Source organism: Lissotriton helveticus, chromosome 10, assembly GCF_964261635.1.
Source record: "Lissotriton helveticus chromosome 10, aLisHel1.1, whole genome shotgun sequence".
Classification (NCBI taxonomy): domain Eukaryota; kingdom Metazoa; phylum Chordata; class Amphibia; order Caudata; family Salamandridae; genus Lissotriton; species Lissotriton helveticus.
The window spans coordinates 14,544,592-14,561,736 of NC_136071.1; the positions used below are offsets into that span (position 1 = coordinate 14,544,592).

Below are 17,145 nucleotides of genomic sequence, written 5' to 3' on the forward strand. Positions count from 1 at the left end.
CTTATATAGCTGACGACTACCCGGAGGCATCTCGGCGCTTGTACGAATACCGCTGTGGAACCCTTCCTGGCTTTTCCCTGTGACGTCCCCACTCCTGGGCACCCCCAAGGTGAAGCCAGGCATCCTATCGTTGTGGAGGCCAGGCATCCCAGCGCTGCTGGGGCCGTTGTGGAGATTAAGCAAGCTATTGCCCAGAGTCACAGAGTGGGATCCATGATTGGAATAGGCACCGAGGCGAGAATTATCAGGTCCGAGGAATTGAACCCTGGTCCCGGGCCAGACCTCTGCATCAGGGTCTGCCGCTCTAACCATTGAGCCACACTTCTACACTGAAGGCTACAGGCCCCTCCCACTATCACCCACGTCAGCAGAGGGTCACACGTGGGCATCAGGAGCTTTGAAATGATGCCACAGATGCCCCTGCCACTTCTGCTGGTGGCATGCTATCCTGCCCCTGTCTACAGTGAATACCTTGGGAAGCTGCCATCTATCTGATGTTGCCCTCGAGGGGGCACAAGAGCACGGGGGGGTACTCACACAAGGTCATCATGTTGCTGCTGCCCCAGGACTCCTTCGTGACCCGCCTGCGCTCCACGGTATCCATGATTCTTTTAGAGGTTTCTGTAAACTGGCCGAAGGCCTGCAGCTCCTGTGGGAGGAGAGTAGAGAAGGAGGTCAACAAAGAGAAGAGGCAGGAGGTGTTGCAAACAGTATCCTACAGAGGAGCACAGTGCTGGAACCCCACAAGAGGTTCGCTCAATATATCTTCTAGCCCAACCTTCTGACTCACCTCAAACTTCTTTCTACTACTCCTTCCAATGCACTACCCTATCTCTCATCCTATGCATCTATCAATACGTCCTCTACATCCACTCTCTCATTTATCCCAAACCCCATACCACTACTGTGACCCCCAAAATAACCCTTTCTAGACTCTCTCCTACTCTACCCCTCCTTGCATCATCTGACACCTCTTTTTACTGTACCGATCCCCAAAACAAACCTTTCTAAACTCTCCCCTCTGACTCCCCCCCTCCAAAAACCCTTTTTACTCATCCAAAAGCCTCCTCCTACTGCTATGACCCAAAAATAAAATCCTTCACTCTTCTATCCCTCCACTATCCTTTTCAATCAAAATAACAGACGAACATGTTCACTTCTCAAATTCCATATTCAACTATACTAATATACTGCCCAAATAACTGAATAACATATCTGCTACTCAAGTTACTTCATATTTATATTATACTAATTTTCAACACTTCAACAAAGCGCTTCAACACCCATCAGGGTTAACAAGTGCTATAGGAATGCAAATCTGTCTTCCCCCTTTTATCCCTCCGCTATCCTCCTCACTCCAAGTAACAGACTAATATCCACCACTGAAATTACCTCATATTAATTCACCACTAATCCTTTATAGGCTCCCTGAATAGCGTGCGTCAACAAGCGATAAATAAATGCAAACCTTTGTCCTCCTCTATCCTTCTGCTATCATTCCAAATCCAAATAACTGTCTAACCCATCCACCACTTAAAATGTACTTGCATGTTTCACTATACTAATTCAACACTAATCCTCTATGGGTCCCGGAGTAGCGTGCTACCAGCTGAAAAAGCGCTTCGACGCCTCGTCAGGGGTAGTAAGCGCTATATAAATGCAATTACAATACAATACTTGTCATACAGGAGAACCCCGTGCTGGAACCCCACAAGGACCGTAGAGAGCGAAACAAGGAATTCACGAGGGATACAGCAAACTGCATAACATACAGGAGCGCAGCTCTGGAACCCCACGAGGACCGTAGAGAGCGAAACAAGGAATTCACGAGGGATGCTGCAACCTGCGTAACATACAGGAGCGCAGCTCTGGAACCCCACGAGGACCGTAGAGAGCGAAACAAGGAATTCACGAGGGATGCTGCAACCTGCGTAACATACAGGAGCGCAGTGCTGGAACCCCACGAGGACCGTAGAGAGCGAAACAAGGAATTCACGAGGGATGCAGCAACCTGCGTAACATACAGGAGCGCAGTGCTGGAACCCCACGAGGACCGTAGAGAGCGAAACAAGGAATTCACGAGGGATGCAGCAAACTGCATAACATACAGGAGCGCAGTGCTGGAACCCCACGAGGACCGTAGAGAGCGAAACAAGGAATTCACGAGGGATGCTGCAACCTGCGTAACATACAGGAGCGCAGCTCTGGAACCCCACGAGGACCGTAGAGAGCGAAACAAGGAATTCACGAGGGATGCTGCAACCTGCGTAACATACAGGAGCGCAGTGCTGGAACCCCACGAGGACCGTAGAGAGCGAAACAAGGAATTCACGAGGGATGCTGCAACCTGCATAACATACAGGAGCGCAGTGCTGGAACCCCACGAGGACCGTAGAGAACGAAACAAGGCATTCACAAGGGATGCTGCAAACTGCATAACATACAGGAGCGCAGTGCTGGAACCCCACGAGGACCGTAGAGAGCGAAACAAGGAATTCACGAGGGATGCTGCAACCTGCGTAACATACAGGAGCGCAGCTCTGGAACCCCACGAGGACCGTAGAGAGCGAAACAAGGAATTCACGAGGGATGCTGCAACCTGCGTAACATACAGGAGCGCAGTGCTGGAACCCCACGAGGACCGTAGAGAGCGAAACAAGGAATTCACGAGGGATGCTGCAACCTGCATAACATACAGGAGCGCAGTGCTGGAACCCCACGAGGACCGTAGAGAGCGAAACAAGGAATTCACAAGGGATGCTGAAAACTGCATAACATACAGGAGCGCAGTGCTGGAACCCCACGAGGACCGTAGAGAGCGAAACAAGGAATTCACGAGGGATGCTGCAACCTTCATAACATACAGGAGCGCAGTGCTGGAACCCCACGAGGACCGTAGAGAGCGAAACAAGGAATTCACGAGGGATGCTGCAACCTGCATAACATACAGGAGCGCAGTGCTGGAACCCCACGAGGACTGTAGAGAGCGAAACAAGGAATTCACGAGGGATGCTGCAAACTGCATAACATACAGGAGCGCAGTGCTGGAACCCCACGAGGACTGTAGAGAGCGAAACAAGGAATTCACGAGGGATGCTGCAACCTGCATAACATACAGGAGCGCAGTGCTGGAACCCCACGAGGACTGTAGAGAGCGAAACAAGGAATTCACGAGGGATGCTGCAAACTGCATAACATACAGGAGCGCAGTGCTGGAACCCCACGAGGACTGTAGAGAGCGAAACAAGGAATTCACGAGGGATGCTGCAACCTGCATAACATACAGGAGCGCAGTGCTGGAACCCCACGAGGACCGTAGAGAGCGAAACAAGGAATTCACGAGGGATGCTGCAACCTGCGTAACATACAGGAGCGCAGTGCTGGAACCCCACGAGGACCGTAGAGAGCGAAACAAGGAATTCACGAGGGATGCTGCAACCTGCATAACATACAGGAGCGCAGTGCTGGAACCCCACGAGGACCGTAGAGAGCGAAACAAGGAATTCACAAGGGATGCTGAAAACTGCATAACATACAGGAGCGCAGTGCTGGAACCCCACGAGGACCGTAGAGAGCGAAACAAGGAATTCACGAGGGATGCTGCAACCTTCATAACATACAGGAGCGCAGTGCTGGAACCCCACGAGGACCGTAGAGAGCGAAACAAGGAATTCACGAGGGATGCTGCAACCTGCATAACATACAGGAGCGCAGTGCTGGAACCCCACGAGGACTGTAGAGAGCGAAACAAGGAATTCACGAGGGATGCTGCAAACTGCATAACATACAGGAGCGCAGTGCTGGAACCCCACGAGGACTGTAGAGAGTGAAACAAGGAATTCACGAGGGATGCTGCAACCTGCATAACATACAGGGGCGCAGTGCTGGAACCCCACGAGGACTGTAGAGAGCGAAACAAGGAATTCACGTGGGATGCTGCAACCTGCATAACATACAGGAGCGCAGTGCTGGAACCCCACGAGGACTGTAGAGAGCGAAACAAGGAATTCACGAGGGATGCTGCAACCTGCATAACATACAGGAGCCCAGTGCTGGAACCCCACGAGGACCGTAGAGAGCGAAACAAGGAATTCACGAGGGATGCTGCAAACTGCATAACATACAGGAGCGCAGTGCTGGAAGCCCACGAGGACCGTAGAGAGCGAAACAAGGAATTCACGAGGGATGCTGCAAACTGCATAACATACAGGAGCGCAGTGCTGGAACCCCACGAGGACCGTAGAGAGCGAAACAAGGAATTCACGAGGGATGCTGCAAACTGCGTAACATACAGGAGCGCAGTGCTGGAACCCCACGAGGACCGTAGAGAGCGAAACAAGGAATTCTGAAGGGATGCTGCAACCTGCGTAACATACAGGAAGTGCTGGAACCCCATGAGGACCGTAGAGAGCGAAACAAGGAATTCACGAGGGATGCTGCAACCTGCATAACATACAGGAGCGCAGTGCTGGAACCCCACGAGGACCGTAGAGAGCGAAACAAGGAATTCACGAGGGATGCAGCAAACTGCGTAACATACAGGAGCGCAGTGCTGGAACCCCACGAGGACCGTAGAGAGCGAAACAAGGAATTCACGAGGGATGCTGCAAACTGCGTAACATACAGGAGCGCAGTGCTGGAACCCCACGAGGACCGTAGAGAGCGAAACAAGGAATTCACGAGGGATGCTGCAAACTGCGTAACATACAGGAGCGCAGTGCTGGAACCCCTCAAAGGTTCAATGGCGCCTGTGAGATCAGGGATTCACGGTGAATACACCTAACCGCGTTCTAGAGGCATGACATCTCGAGGCACGGCAGATGTCGCCACGGAGATGGGCAAACCAGGAAGGGACGATACAGACCTCGTGACACTGGGGGCAGAGTTGGGCAGAGCGGAAACTCTTGGCAATCCAGGAGAGACGCATAAACCACAACATAGAGGAAAGCACAGGTTTGGAATCCCACAAGTACTGTACGAAGCCTGCGAGAGGAGAAATTCATGAGGAACATAGCAAGCAACGTAATACATTGGAGCCTACTGTAGACAGCCAGCGAGAGACCCAGTTTGGGGGTCACAACTGTGGCGGTCGGAGTCGTTTGCCTCTAGTGTCCTCAGGCCTACCTACCATGGCTGTGCAAACTGGGCCGAGTACAACTCTTTCTGCATGTGACTCTTGTGGCAGCGAGGGTGAACGGTCACAAGCGGCTCCGGGTGCCATAAAGGGTGGAGGGGAGGCAGAGTATCGGAGCTCAAACAGACAGAATAAACCCCTGTCCAGCGGCTGCGCTGGTCCTTTAGTAAAAAGGAAGAGCCCATGTACTAAAGACACATCACAAAAGACCTGGTTCCAATTTGTGATTAGTAGGTTTGTGAGCAGTATAGAGTTTTACGAACCAGCCTCTGTACTAATCAGTCAGTACATAAAATTTTGATCCAGACTGGATCATGATCCGACCACCCTCATGAATATTAATGAGGTAGGTCACAAATTGCGACTCACTCCTGTTGGTGGCCACAGCAGGGAAGGTTGTCTGCCGAGGTTAACAGACCGCCATGACAGTTATTTAGAAGGTACATAAAGTGAACCTTTATTATTAAAAAAATGCAGCAAATTTTCCTTTTCATATGTTCATTTTGGAAATGGCTTACTACTTGAAATTGGAAGTCTGCAATTTTTAAAAACTTTGCGACCAACTTTTGGTTGCAAAACATTGATAAATCACACACTGATTTGGTATTTGGAAGGGACGCCTACAACATGCCGTTCTACACGCCAAACCAAATGAGTTTGGTACATAACAAATAAATGTTTTTGTGGCCGGAAATAGCGATGTGGACTGTTTGGAACCCTATACATGTGCATTACATCCGGCCCGAAGTACTTCAATATCAAAGCAAAACGGAACACTACACACTGAGATCAGGGTGCAACTAAAATGATAATCTTCGGTTTATTGCCCTTCGTCCACATTTATGGTGACTTCCCAGCAACTCTACTTTAGGCAGGAATAGATACAGGTACAAGTTCACCAAGTCATCACCATATCGGCTGATCATCAGTCAGTACGAACAGTTCTACAACTCTGGGTTCTAACTTGCAAAGACAACTTTCTACAGCAACATTATTTTTGTCTTTTAGTCTTCTGAGGCCAGGATGCACATGACCCGCGCTCCGGAGATGGGGTACGGCTGGCGCTAAATGATGTGCTTGTCGGGCTTGCACTGCTGGCGTGTTCTTTGATGTTGCTTGACCACAGTGGTGGCTTTCGCTTCGCTCGGACCGCTGAGGGAGATCAGCATGGCAGGTCAGAGTGACAGGTGCTCGTCTTCTGCAATGTTGCCTCCAGGCCGGAGACAGAACTCCCCCTCCGGCAGCGAAAGATCCGGAGGGGAATGCGTCACGTCCCAGTAATTCGCAGTACTAGTGCTTAGGTCATGATGCAAGGGTGCTGCACATCACAATGTGTTTTGGCTTAAAGTCCCTTTATGCAGTTCTCCGTATGAACCACATTCTGGGAGACTGTATGACCAATATGACTCAGGGCGGTCCCAGTGACGCTTGCCCGAGGCTGTTGGCTTCTTCTGGGTGCTTCACTTGCCAGAACATGGTTGACGTGGGCCTATTATGGAGTCGGTGACATCAGCGGAGCCGGGCACAATGCCGTGCTTCTATGACGTCGTCCACGCCGGCGCGAAGCTACAAAAGAATTTCCAAATGTTGCTGACGCAGGGGGATATTCACAAGGTGAGGAATCCACTGGCAGATGTATCCATCAGAAAGACTGCACAGACTTTAGGATACTGGCTTTGACCTAACTGCACTCTGAGCTTTCTGGCCCACTCCCTTCCTTGGTCAAGAAGAACCTGGAAATGGAACAAAGTGGGGGTGGGGGCAGGTTCCCACTTGTATTCCCATGTTCCAGAGAGGGGACGAGGATCCCAGTCTAAAGTTCAGGAACACGCCGGTGGTGGTTTCCGTTCACATGTCATGTTCTGGCTGCAGGGCTGAAAGAGCCTTGATAGAGGGCGATGGCTCTGACAGCGGAGGGTGATGATGCTGGCTACAAGCAGGAGTATCCAGAACAGGTCTCTGCACCTGGCGGTCATCAGCCTTCCTGAAGGAGCAGTCAGGGACAGACCAAAGGGTGGTCCTGCCTACAAACCTCCTCAGGTTTAACAACAGAATGCGGATTCACCTCTAAACCCCTCCCATCCACCCAATGGCAGTGCTCAGGAAAGCTCAATCAGCAATGCCTCGCTAAAAGGATCTCACAGCAATTCTAAGGGTAGCCCGGTCTCCATTCTGCATAACTTCAATGTTGTTATCTTCCAGCCACAGGAAGTCTGCGTTACACTTCCACTGTCGTCAGACGTTGTCACCGCCCTCCATCTTGCGCCACGCTAAACCAGGGGCGATCCAAAATGGATCCCTCTCATTCCAGCTAACAGCTCACATTGCACACAGAGTCTCCTCGTCATGTGAGTGTCCCACATACATGATATACACATGTTTAAACATGCACATGGAATGTCAGCTCAAGGGTAGAGGTGCGACAGTCAACTAGAGTGGAACTGGCAGGTTGCACTCCTTTCTGAGACAGAAACAGGTATGTTTAGGACGTTCACTCCTTAAACGCAGGTAAGCTGCCACCCCAGCTTCAACCCAACAACCCCGGACATGACAATAATCCCATAGCTCCTTTTGGCGTGCCCCTCCGGGTCCCAAAACTAGTTATGGACCTTCGCAATACCAAGGACAGGCCTAGGCCCCAGCTCACACTCTGCATTAGTATGTTACTTGAGCCAATGACAAGCCACAATATCGGTTTCAAGTGTAGATGAGTGGCTCAGGGTAGGAGTGCGCGCCAGAATCATGCAGGGGACATTTGCGTTGCAACAGCCGGAGACACCGCGGAAGTGAGCAGATACCACAACCACGTCATACCGAGGAGGGAAGCGCTGACACGCCAGGAAGGCCCACAGAGTCTGCGAGATGGGGACAGGGGATTTCATGGCGTGTTGGACAAACCACATTACACAGGAGAAGGCTGTGCTGACACCCCACAAGGGGCAGACACTGTGGAAGGCGGGAAGCCAAGAGGAAACTACACCATACACGGGAGCATAAGGGGTAGGAGAGCACTGGCAACAGGAGAATCCAGGAGAGGTGCATCAAACAACAGACCCCACTTTGGAGAGCACAATGCTGACACCCCACAAGGGCAGAGAGAGCCTGGTAATGGAAACCATTGAGGTTACTGCAAACCACACCAGGGACTGGCAGGGCTGAAACTTCATGCGGCGAACAGAGCTTCAACCAGAGACTGATCCCTGATACTGAGACCCCTGGGAGAGCGAAGTGTGACGGGCTGCAGGAAACCACAGCTCTATGCGTGGTGCAGGGTGCACAGAGCTGCTCCTACTGACAGTTACGGTGCTGTGTGGCTAATACTGGGAGGGTGTTTAATGGAATCCTGCTTGAAAGGAGCGGTAGACGCAGGTCGTCTGCTTCAGAAGTGCTGGCACTTGAGCAGAGTGACCCATGGACCATGTGCAGTGCAAGGATGTTTACCCGAGACTGAATTCACCAAGATCGCGGGCTGGGATTCCACCAGAGGATCGTAACATTGAGACCAGGAGGGGTCCTCAGAGCAGACAAAAGCAGGAAATACACTGCGGCCCAGCATCGGTCCTTGTTCGGCTCTGCCCGGGTGGAGTAGATTTGGAGGCGTGAGGATAGGACCGGTGAAAGGATGGGACCGGAGCACTTCTGTAGCCACATTCTTGTAGCACCGCTGTGACACGCTTGGGCATTGCTCACCCCTGCACAGGTGTGTAGGATCGCAAGTGATTTCATTATGGGGGCTCGACACTCCTATCGGCCCTCCTCACCTGGAGGAAACGGTGGTGCACACACCGGTCATGGGTGGTCAGAATCTGCTGCGGTGAATGCACCTCCTGCCGCTGGGAGCGAGGGTGGGTTGCCCTCGGTTCTGGAGGTGAATGAGATCAGCAGCGAGTGTGGACGTGCAACACAACAAATGTTGTGCATGTCTGGGGTCAACAATAATGGCAGCCAATATAAACAAGCAAACCCGGACCCCAGTGTTTCTGAACGAGTCCATATCATAGATCAGCCCTGGCCTAGTAATGACCGTCTGAGACACAACCAGGAATGGAACCTAAACTGGACTCTGACCGCCTGATAACCTAACCTGGCCAGTGGCTGCCACAGGGTTTTATTTTTTGGGGGGGTGAGGGGGGGGGGGGGTTATATAATGTGAACTTGACTCAAAGGCATCCGAGCACCTTACATGAGCACCAGTTGCGTTACATGAGGACACATTCATTTTTGCTAGCCACGGGGAGATTAAGGGATTTGCCCAGAATCACAGGATGTTGAGCGTCCCTGCCGTGACTCGAACCCGGTTCCCCAGCTTCGAGGTCGATTGCTCTAGCCATTAGGCCACATAGCTTGCTGATCTATGAAGAGAGCTGCTACTCAGCTACATTGGAACATACTACTACCTTGTTCTTGTCCCACTAGTTAAGGCCTCGGATTCTGAACCTAATGTCTCTGAAAGTGACAGAGAGAAATCAAAGAATTGTGACAGGACTTACTTATTTCAACAACATATGAAAAGAAGAAAACGTTCCACGGAGAGTGAGGTTATTTCACCAGTCGTTCCTTTCCTCCATGAGTTACCACTGGATAATGAACCTTGCTATCCTAGTAATTCCTCAACAAGCACTGGGCAGCCTCCGTTGGTACTTCTGTCTGCAGTGGTCGTCTGACTTGGGTGGTAACAGCAGGGGGTTCCTCATTAAGGGTGGGTGGTGCGTGTGAGTGGGTGCACTTCTTTTGTTACACCGTTAGAACGGTCTTATAAATGGTACGTGTGTGGGTTAGTGCCATATTTAATAATGCCTCCTGCCAAAAAGTTAAAATCAAGAGAGTTGCACAAAGAACCCTTCGTGTCTAATTTGTGAACATGTTTCAGCCCTGGTTGAACGAGGAGGGGGTCAGGCACCTTCTTCAGCACAGAGAGTTCTGTTCTATCAAAACCACTGTTGCAAGAGCCACTACTGTGTGGAGCTCTGAAGACAAATGATATAAAGAAATTCAATCATTCTCCATCGAGCCTGTGGGAGTTTGTCCAGCAATTATCCTATGCAAGGTTTCGGCCATTACCCTATGGTACAATTCTTGTGCTAGACACGTGCCTTGCCCCATATTTCCCCCCCACACATTTGGATTTGATAGTTTCTCTTTCTGGGGAGGCACTTCCCTGGCACCAGCTATAAGCTGAATGAGAGAGGGACCATCTTGCTGGGGATGGCAGAAGAGGAGTGGGCCTGCTGCTGAAAGGAGGACATCGGGTAAAATAAGGGGCAACTAGCAAACCAAGTGGGAAGTGGAATAGCAATCACGCCTCCAATGAATGGAGCGCCTGGCGGCGATACGCACAGGGATGTGCAGGGCTGATAGGTACACAAAGCAGAGTCAGTGGGATCTTGTGAGCTGGCACTGGGCTTGAGTGCACCTACTCAGCTGTAAGGTACTTACCTGCTTCTTAACCTGACAAGAGAAGGAAATTGCTGAAAAGGCGGTGGCTTAACAGAGCTTTGCTCTGGCCACTATCCTTACCTTGCTGCAGACGCCCAGGGACAAGTGCACAGACTTAAACAGTGTCCCGCAGTCGCTGATCAGTGGGGTTGGTCGGCTGCAGTGTGTTTGAAACTCATCCTCGTAGACCTGGGAGAAGGTGCTTGTTAACATCAGAAAGTCGGACACGGCGAGCTTCAGGGCCTGGACCACAGTGCTTGCGTCAGGCAGGGCATCAGGTCCAAGGAAGGAACACTAAGAGAGGAGAAGGTACAGAGGTCATTCAGTACACACAGACTATGCTCAAAACCCTCAGCAAACAACTTTCTACTGCCATCATCATATTTTCTTGACTCTCAAATTCTTCAATCAATCACAGGTTCCATGCCCGGGCAGTAGAGAGCAGCGACCCCGTACGACCAGGAGCCTGCAGACGACAATACTCATCCAACCACAACGCGGCGTACTGTCACTGTTGTCTAACCACCCACCTGCAGACAAGCACCTGAATCCTACAAGAATAGAGCGGTTGAGAACCCTCATCCAACCACACCTTGAAGACTATCTCCTTTTCCAACCACAGTGTTGGGCGCCACCACTCTAATCCGTGCAGAAGCCCGCACACGTGGACCCTCGTCCACCACAACGCTGCAGACAATCATCCTGATCTGTCCACACTGCCGCACTCCAGCACCGCAACCATACCAGAATACTGCAGAAAAAGACCATAATACAACCACAGTGCCACCCAAACCTACCACGATACAGAAAACAAGAGCTCTCATCCAAACAAGCTGGATACTAGCACCCTCACCCAATGACAACGGGGTGGATCAGGAGCCCAAGCCGACCAGAATATTGGGGGCACAAACCCTCATTAAACCCCAATGCTGCACACTAGCAGTCTTATGTATCCACAATGCTGGAGACCAGCACCTGAATCCGACCTGACTGTCTCATATGAGAATCCTTATCCAACCACAATGCTGCGTACCATCGCCGCTATCCAACCCGAAATGCTGCATACCATCGCCGCTATCCAACCACAATGCTGCGTACCATCGCCGCTATCCAACCACAATGCTGCATACCATTGCCGCTGTCCAACCACAATGCTGCATACCATCGCCACTATCCAACCACAATGCGGCGTACCATCGCCGCTATTCAACCACAATGCTGCGTAGCATCTCCACTATCCAACCACAATGCTGCATACCATCGCCGCTATCCAACCACAAAGCTGCATACCATCGCCGCTATCCAACCACAATGCTGCATACCATTGCCGCTGTCCAACCACAATACTGCATACCATTGCAGCTATCCAACCACAATGCTGCGTACCATCGCCGCTGTCCAACCACAATGCTGCGTACCATCGCCGCTATCCAACCACAATGCTGCGTACCATCGCCGCTATCCAACCACAATGCTGCGTACCATCGCAGCTATCCAACCACAATGCTGCATACCATCGCCGCTATCCAACCACAATGCTGCGTACCATCGCCGCTATCCAACCACAATGCTGCGTACCATTGCCGCTGTCCAACCACAATGCTGCATACCATTGCAGCTATCCAACCACAATGCTGCGTACCATTGCCGCTGTCCAACCACAATGCTGCGTACCATTGCTGCTATCCAACCACAATGCTGCGTACAATTGATACTATCCAACCACAATGCTTCATACCATTGCAGCTATCCAACCACAATGCTGCATACACTAGCCACTATCCAACCACAATGCTGCGTACCATCGCCGCTATCCAACCAGAATGCTGCGTACCATCGCCGCTATCCAACCAGAATGCTGCGTACCATCGCCGCTATCCAACCACAATGCTGCATACCATCTCCACTATCCAACCACAATGCTGCACACCATCGCCATTATCCAACCACAATGCTGCATACCATCGCCGCTATCCAACCACAACGCTGGAGATCCGCACCCCGTCTGAAAAGAGAACACCAGGCGACAATCCCCATACAACTGCAACGCTGCTTACTATCACTCGTCTGACCACAACGCTCAGACAAGCACTCCAGACCTACCAGGACTCTGTGGACGAGAATGGTCATCCAACCACAAACATGGATACTATCACCCATATACAGCCACAATGCTGCAGACCTGCACCCCCATCTGACCAGATCACTACAAACGCGAACCCTCACCCAACCACAACGCGGTAGACCAGCAACTCCGTCTGCAGACAAGGGCGCTGGGGTGCTCGTATCCGTGCTGACCGACAGCTTTATACAACCAGAATGCTGCAACACCCTCCCCCAGGAGGAATCAAGCACACACCAACTTCAGGATACGGTCTTGTATTTCAGTATAAATTCCCGGACTACTAACAGCTTGTAATGATCCCAGTTTTACTTCCCTAGACAGACAGCACCGCAGTTTGACTTCTTAGTTAAAAGCTCAGCCACATTAACTCACAAGTATTCTTTATTTTGCTGCACATGTACGCTCCAGTGCATTTAAATATGTAAAACGGTTTACCTCTTTTGAAAGTCACTTTGCTAATGACTTGTTGCTTGAATAAGCCACGGCTATACATTTCTGTTCTTATAATGCGCCTACATTCAACAGAGCTACAACTACATGTGTGTGCCTCCCAAGTGCAATGTTAGTCACAAACATTGCAGACTTAAGGACTCAATACTGGCTCACAGAGAAGTGTCTGTGGCTATTAGAAGATGAGTGGCAGTGCCTGGCACCCCATGCTTCTGCAAAGCCAAGCACCCAGGCTAACACCTTACCCTAACTTACACCCATGGAGCATCAGCCTGAACCTCCTGCCCCTCCCCCACCGCCTCCAGAGTTAAGCCCCGCCCACCAGCATCCTCACAACAAACTTCTCTCTGAGGTACAGAAAGCAACACCCTCCTCTCCCTTGAAGCTAAGATGACCAGAGCATCTTGTCCGGTTTTAGAAAAAAGCTTCAGTGCTCAACAGGAACATTACAGAAAACGTGTCCCCGGGCCACGCCAGGCATCTGCAGCCCCCAGGTGCACGGCTTCGCCCCGGTGCTCCCTGGACTGCTCTCCTTGTCCATGCATGGGAGGTGTGGGTAGGATATAGGGTCATACGTCCATTTCAAACTTTAGTCACAATTCACCTTACATCCCACCTGTTCCCGGTCCCTCACCACAGGAAGCAGAAGTCCTGTTACTGCTGCCCCTGGTTCCTGACTTACACCATCAGTTACTCATCGGGCCTTCCCACGGTCACTCGCCAACTACATCAGTCCCTCCTAGGCCCTCATCCTTTCCCTCGGGTCCCTCACCTAGACTTCAGCCTCTATGATGTTCTCCACCTACATCAGTCACTCCTAGGGTGCTGACCTCCACTGTCAGCCCCGCCCTTACCCTCTCACATCTGTCGATCACAGGCAGCGCACCTTCTCCACCAGGGCCCCTTTACCTACATCTGCCTGAACCCAACTCTCTTACTGCTCCCCTTCTCGGTCCATGATCAACAACTTAATGCCCTCGCTTACTACTTCTGCCCCTTCTGGGTCTCTCATATTCTTCATTTCTTTATCAGTCAACGTGTCTCCTCCTGCGACCAGGACATTCACATCCTACATCAGCCCCTCCGAGATCACTCGTGTCCTCCGTTATGAGCCTCAGCTACACCTTCTATCCTATACTGGCCAGTCCCTCTCTCAAGCCACCCTCAGCTGATACCTGGTCTCAACCCTCCACTACTCCATTGCCGCCACCCTCAGCTGCGCCCTTCCCTCCGCCCTCAGCTGCGCCCTTGACTCCACCCTCAGCTGCGCCCTTGACTCCACCCTCAGCTGCGCCCTTGACTCCACCCTCAGCTGCGCCCTTGACTCCACTCTCAGCTGCGCCCTTGACTCCACCCTCAGCGGCGACCTTGACTCCACCCTCAGCGGCGCCCTTGACTCCACCCTCAGCTGCGCCCTTGACTCCACCCTCAGCTGCGCCCTTGACTCCACCCTCAGCTGCGCCCTTGACTCCACCCTCAGCGGCGCCCTTGACTCCACCCTCAGCGGCGCCCTTGACTCCACCCTCAGCTGCGCCCTTGACTCCGCCCTCAGCGGCGCCCTTGACTCCGCCCTCAGCGGCGCCCTTGACTCCGCCCTCAGCGGCGCCCTGGCCTCCGCCCTCAGCGGCGCCCTGGCCTCCGCCCTCAGCGGCGCCCTGGCCTCCGCCCTCCGCTGCGCCCTGGCCTCCGCCCTCCGCTGCGCCCTGGCCTCCGCCCTCCGCTGCGCCCTGGCCTCCGCCCTCAGCGGCGCCCTTGCCTCCGCCCTCAGCGGCGCCCTTGCCTCCGCCCTCAGCGGCGCCCTTGCCTCCGCCCTCAGCGGCGCCCTGGCCTCCGCCCTCAGCGGCGCCCTGGCCTCCGCCCTCAGCGGCGCCCTGGCCTCCGCCCTCAGCGGCGCCCTGGCCTCCGCCCTCAGCGGCGCCCTGGCCTCCGCCCTCAGCGGCGCCCTGGCCTCCGCCCTCAGCGGCGCCCTGGCCTCCGCCCTCCGCTGCGCCCTGGCCTCCGCCCTCCGCTGCGCCCTTGACTGCGCCCTTGACTCCGCCCTCAGCTGCGCCCTTGACTCCGCCCTCCGCTGCGCCCTGGCCTCCGCCCTCAGCGGCGCCCTGGCCTCCGCCCTCCGCTGCGCCCTGGCCTCCGCCCTCCGCTGCGCCCTGGCCTCCGCCCTCCGCTGCGCCCTGGCCTCCGCCCTCAGCGGCGCCCTGGCCTCCGCCCTCAGCGGCGCCCTTGCCTCCGCCCTCAGCGGCGCCCTGGCCTCCGCCCTCAGCGGCGCCCTGGCCTCCGCCCTCAGCGGCGCCCTGGCCTCCGCCCTCAGCGGCGCCCTTGACTCCACCCTCAGCGGCGCCCTTGACTCCACCCTCAGCTGCGCCCTTGACTCCACCCTCAGCGGCGCCCTTGACTCCGCCCTCAGCGGCGCCCTGGCCTCCGCCCTCCGCTGCGCCCTGGCCTCCGCCCTCCGCTGCGCCCTGGCCTCCGCCCTCCGCTGCGCCCTGGCCTCCGCCCTCAGCGGCGCCCTTGCCTCCGCCCTCAGCGGCGCCCTTGACTCCACCCTCAGCGGCGCCCTTGACTCCACCCTCAGCTGCGCCCTTGACTCCACCCTCAGCGGCGCCCTTGACTCCGCCCTCAGCGGCGCCCTTGACTCCGCCCTCAGCGGCGCCCTGGCCTCCGCCCTCAGCGGCGCCCTGGCCTCCGCCCTCAGCGGCGCCCTGGCCTCCGCCCTCAGCGGCGCCCTGGCCTCCGCCCTCCGCTGCGCCCTGGCCTCCGCCCTCCGCTGCGCCCTGGCCTCCGCCCTCCGCTGCGCCCTGGCCTCCGCCCTCAGCGGCGCCCTTGCCTCCGCCCTCAGCGGCGCCCTTGCCTCCGCCCTCAGCGGCGCCCTTGCCTCCGCCCTCAGCGGCGCCCTTGCCTCCGCCCTCAGCGGCGCCCTGGCCTCCGCCCTCAGCGGCGCCCTGGCCTCCGCCCTCAGCGGCGCCCTTGACTCCCCCCTCAGCGGCGCCCTTGACTCCACCCTCAGCTGCGCCCTTGACTCCACCCTCAGCGGCGCCCTTGACTCCGCCCTCAGCGGCGCCCTGGCCTCCGCCCTCCGCTGCGCCCTGGCCTCCGCCCTCCGCTGCGCCCTGGCCTCCGCCCTCCGCTGCGCCCTGGCCTCCGCCCTCAGCGGCGCCCTTGCCTCCGCCCTCAGCGGCGCCCTTGCCTCCGCCCTCAGCGGCGCCCTTGCCTCCGCCCTCAGCGGCGCCCTGGCCTCCGCCCTCAGCGGCGCCCTGGCCTCCACCCTCAGCGGCGCCCTTGACTCCACCCTCAGCGGCGCCCTTGACTCCACCCTCAGCTGCGCCCTTGACTCCACCCTCAGCGGCGCCCTTGACTCCGCCCTCAGCGGCGCCCTTGACTCCGCCCTCAGCGGCGCCCTGGCCTCCGCCCTCAGCGGCGCCCTGGCCTCCGCCCTCAGCGGCGCCCTGGCCTCCGCCCTCCGCTGCGCCCTGGCCTCCGCCCTCCGCTGCGCCCTGGCCTCCGCCCTCCGCTGCGCCCTGGCCTCCGCCCTCAGCGGCGCCCTTGCCTCCGCCCTCAGCGGCGCCCTTGCCTCCGCCCTCAGCGGCGCCCTTGCCTCCGCCCTCAGCGGCGCCCTGGCCTCCGCCCTCAGCGGCGCCCTGGCCTCCGCCCTCAGCGGCGCCCTGGCCTCCGCCCTCAGCGGCGCCCTGGCCTCCGCCCTCAGCGGCGCCCTGGCCTCCGCCCTCAGCGGCGCCCTGGCCTCCGCCCTCAGCGGCGCCCTGGCCTCCGCCCTCCGCTGCGCCCTGGCCTCCGCCCTCCGCTGCGCCCTTGACTGCGCCCTTGACTCCACCCTCAGCTGCGCCCTTGACTCCACCCTCAGCGGCGCCCTTGACTCCGCCCTCAGCGGCGCCCTTGACTCCGCCCTCAGCGGCGCCCTGGCCTCCGCCCTCAGCGGCGCCCTGGCCTCCGCCCTCCGCTGCGCCCTGGCCTCCGCCCTCAGCGGCGCCCTTGCCTCCGCCCTCAG

General features: G+C 55.7%; 1 protein-coding gene across 1 annotated transcript in view; it reads right to left on the reverse strand.

Moving 5' to 3' along the window:
* Window positions 1–17,145, reverse strand: part of HAUS7 (HAUS augmin like complex subunit 7) — a 128,154-nt gene that overhangs the window by 2,168 nt on the left and 108,841 nt on the right. Inside the window, exons 8-9 of the mRNA XM_078664115.1 lie at window positions 10,652–10,864; window positions 538–649 (exon numbers count right to left, since the gene is read on the reverse strand). Of these exons, the coding sequence (XP_078520241.1) occupies window positions 538–649; window positions 10,652–10,864 (325 nt within the window). The remainder of the gene's footprint in view (window positions 1–537; window positions 650–10,651; window positions 10,865–17,145) is intronic.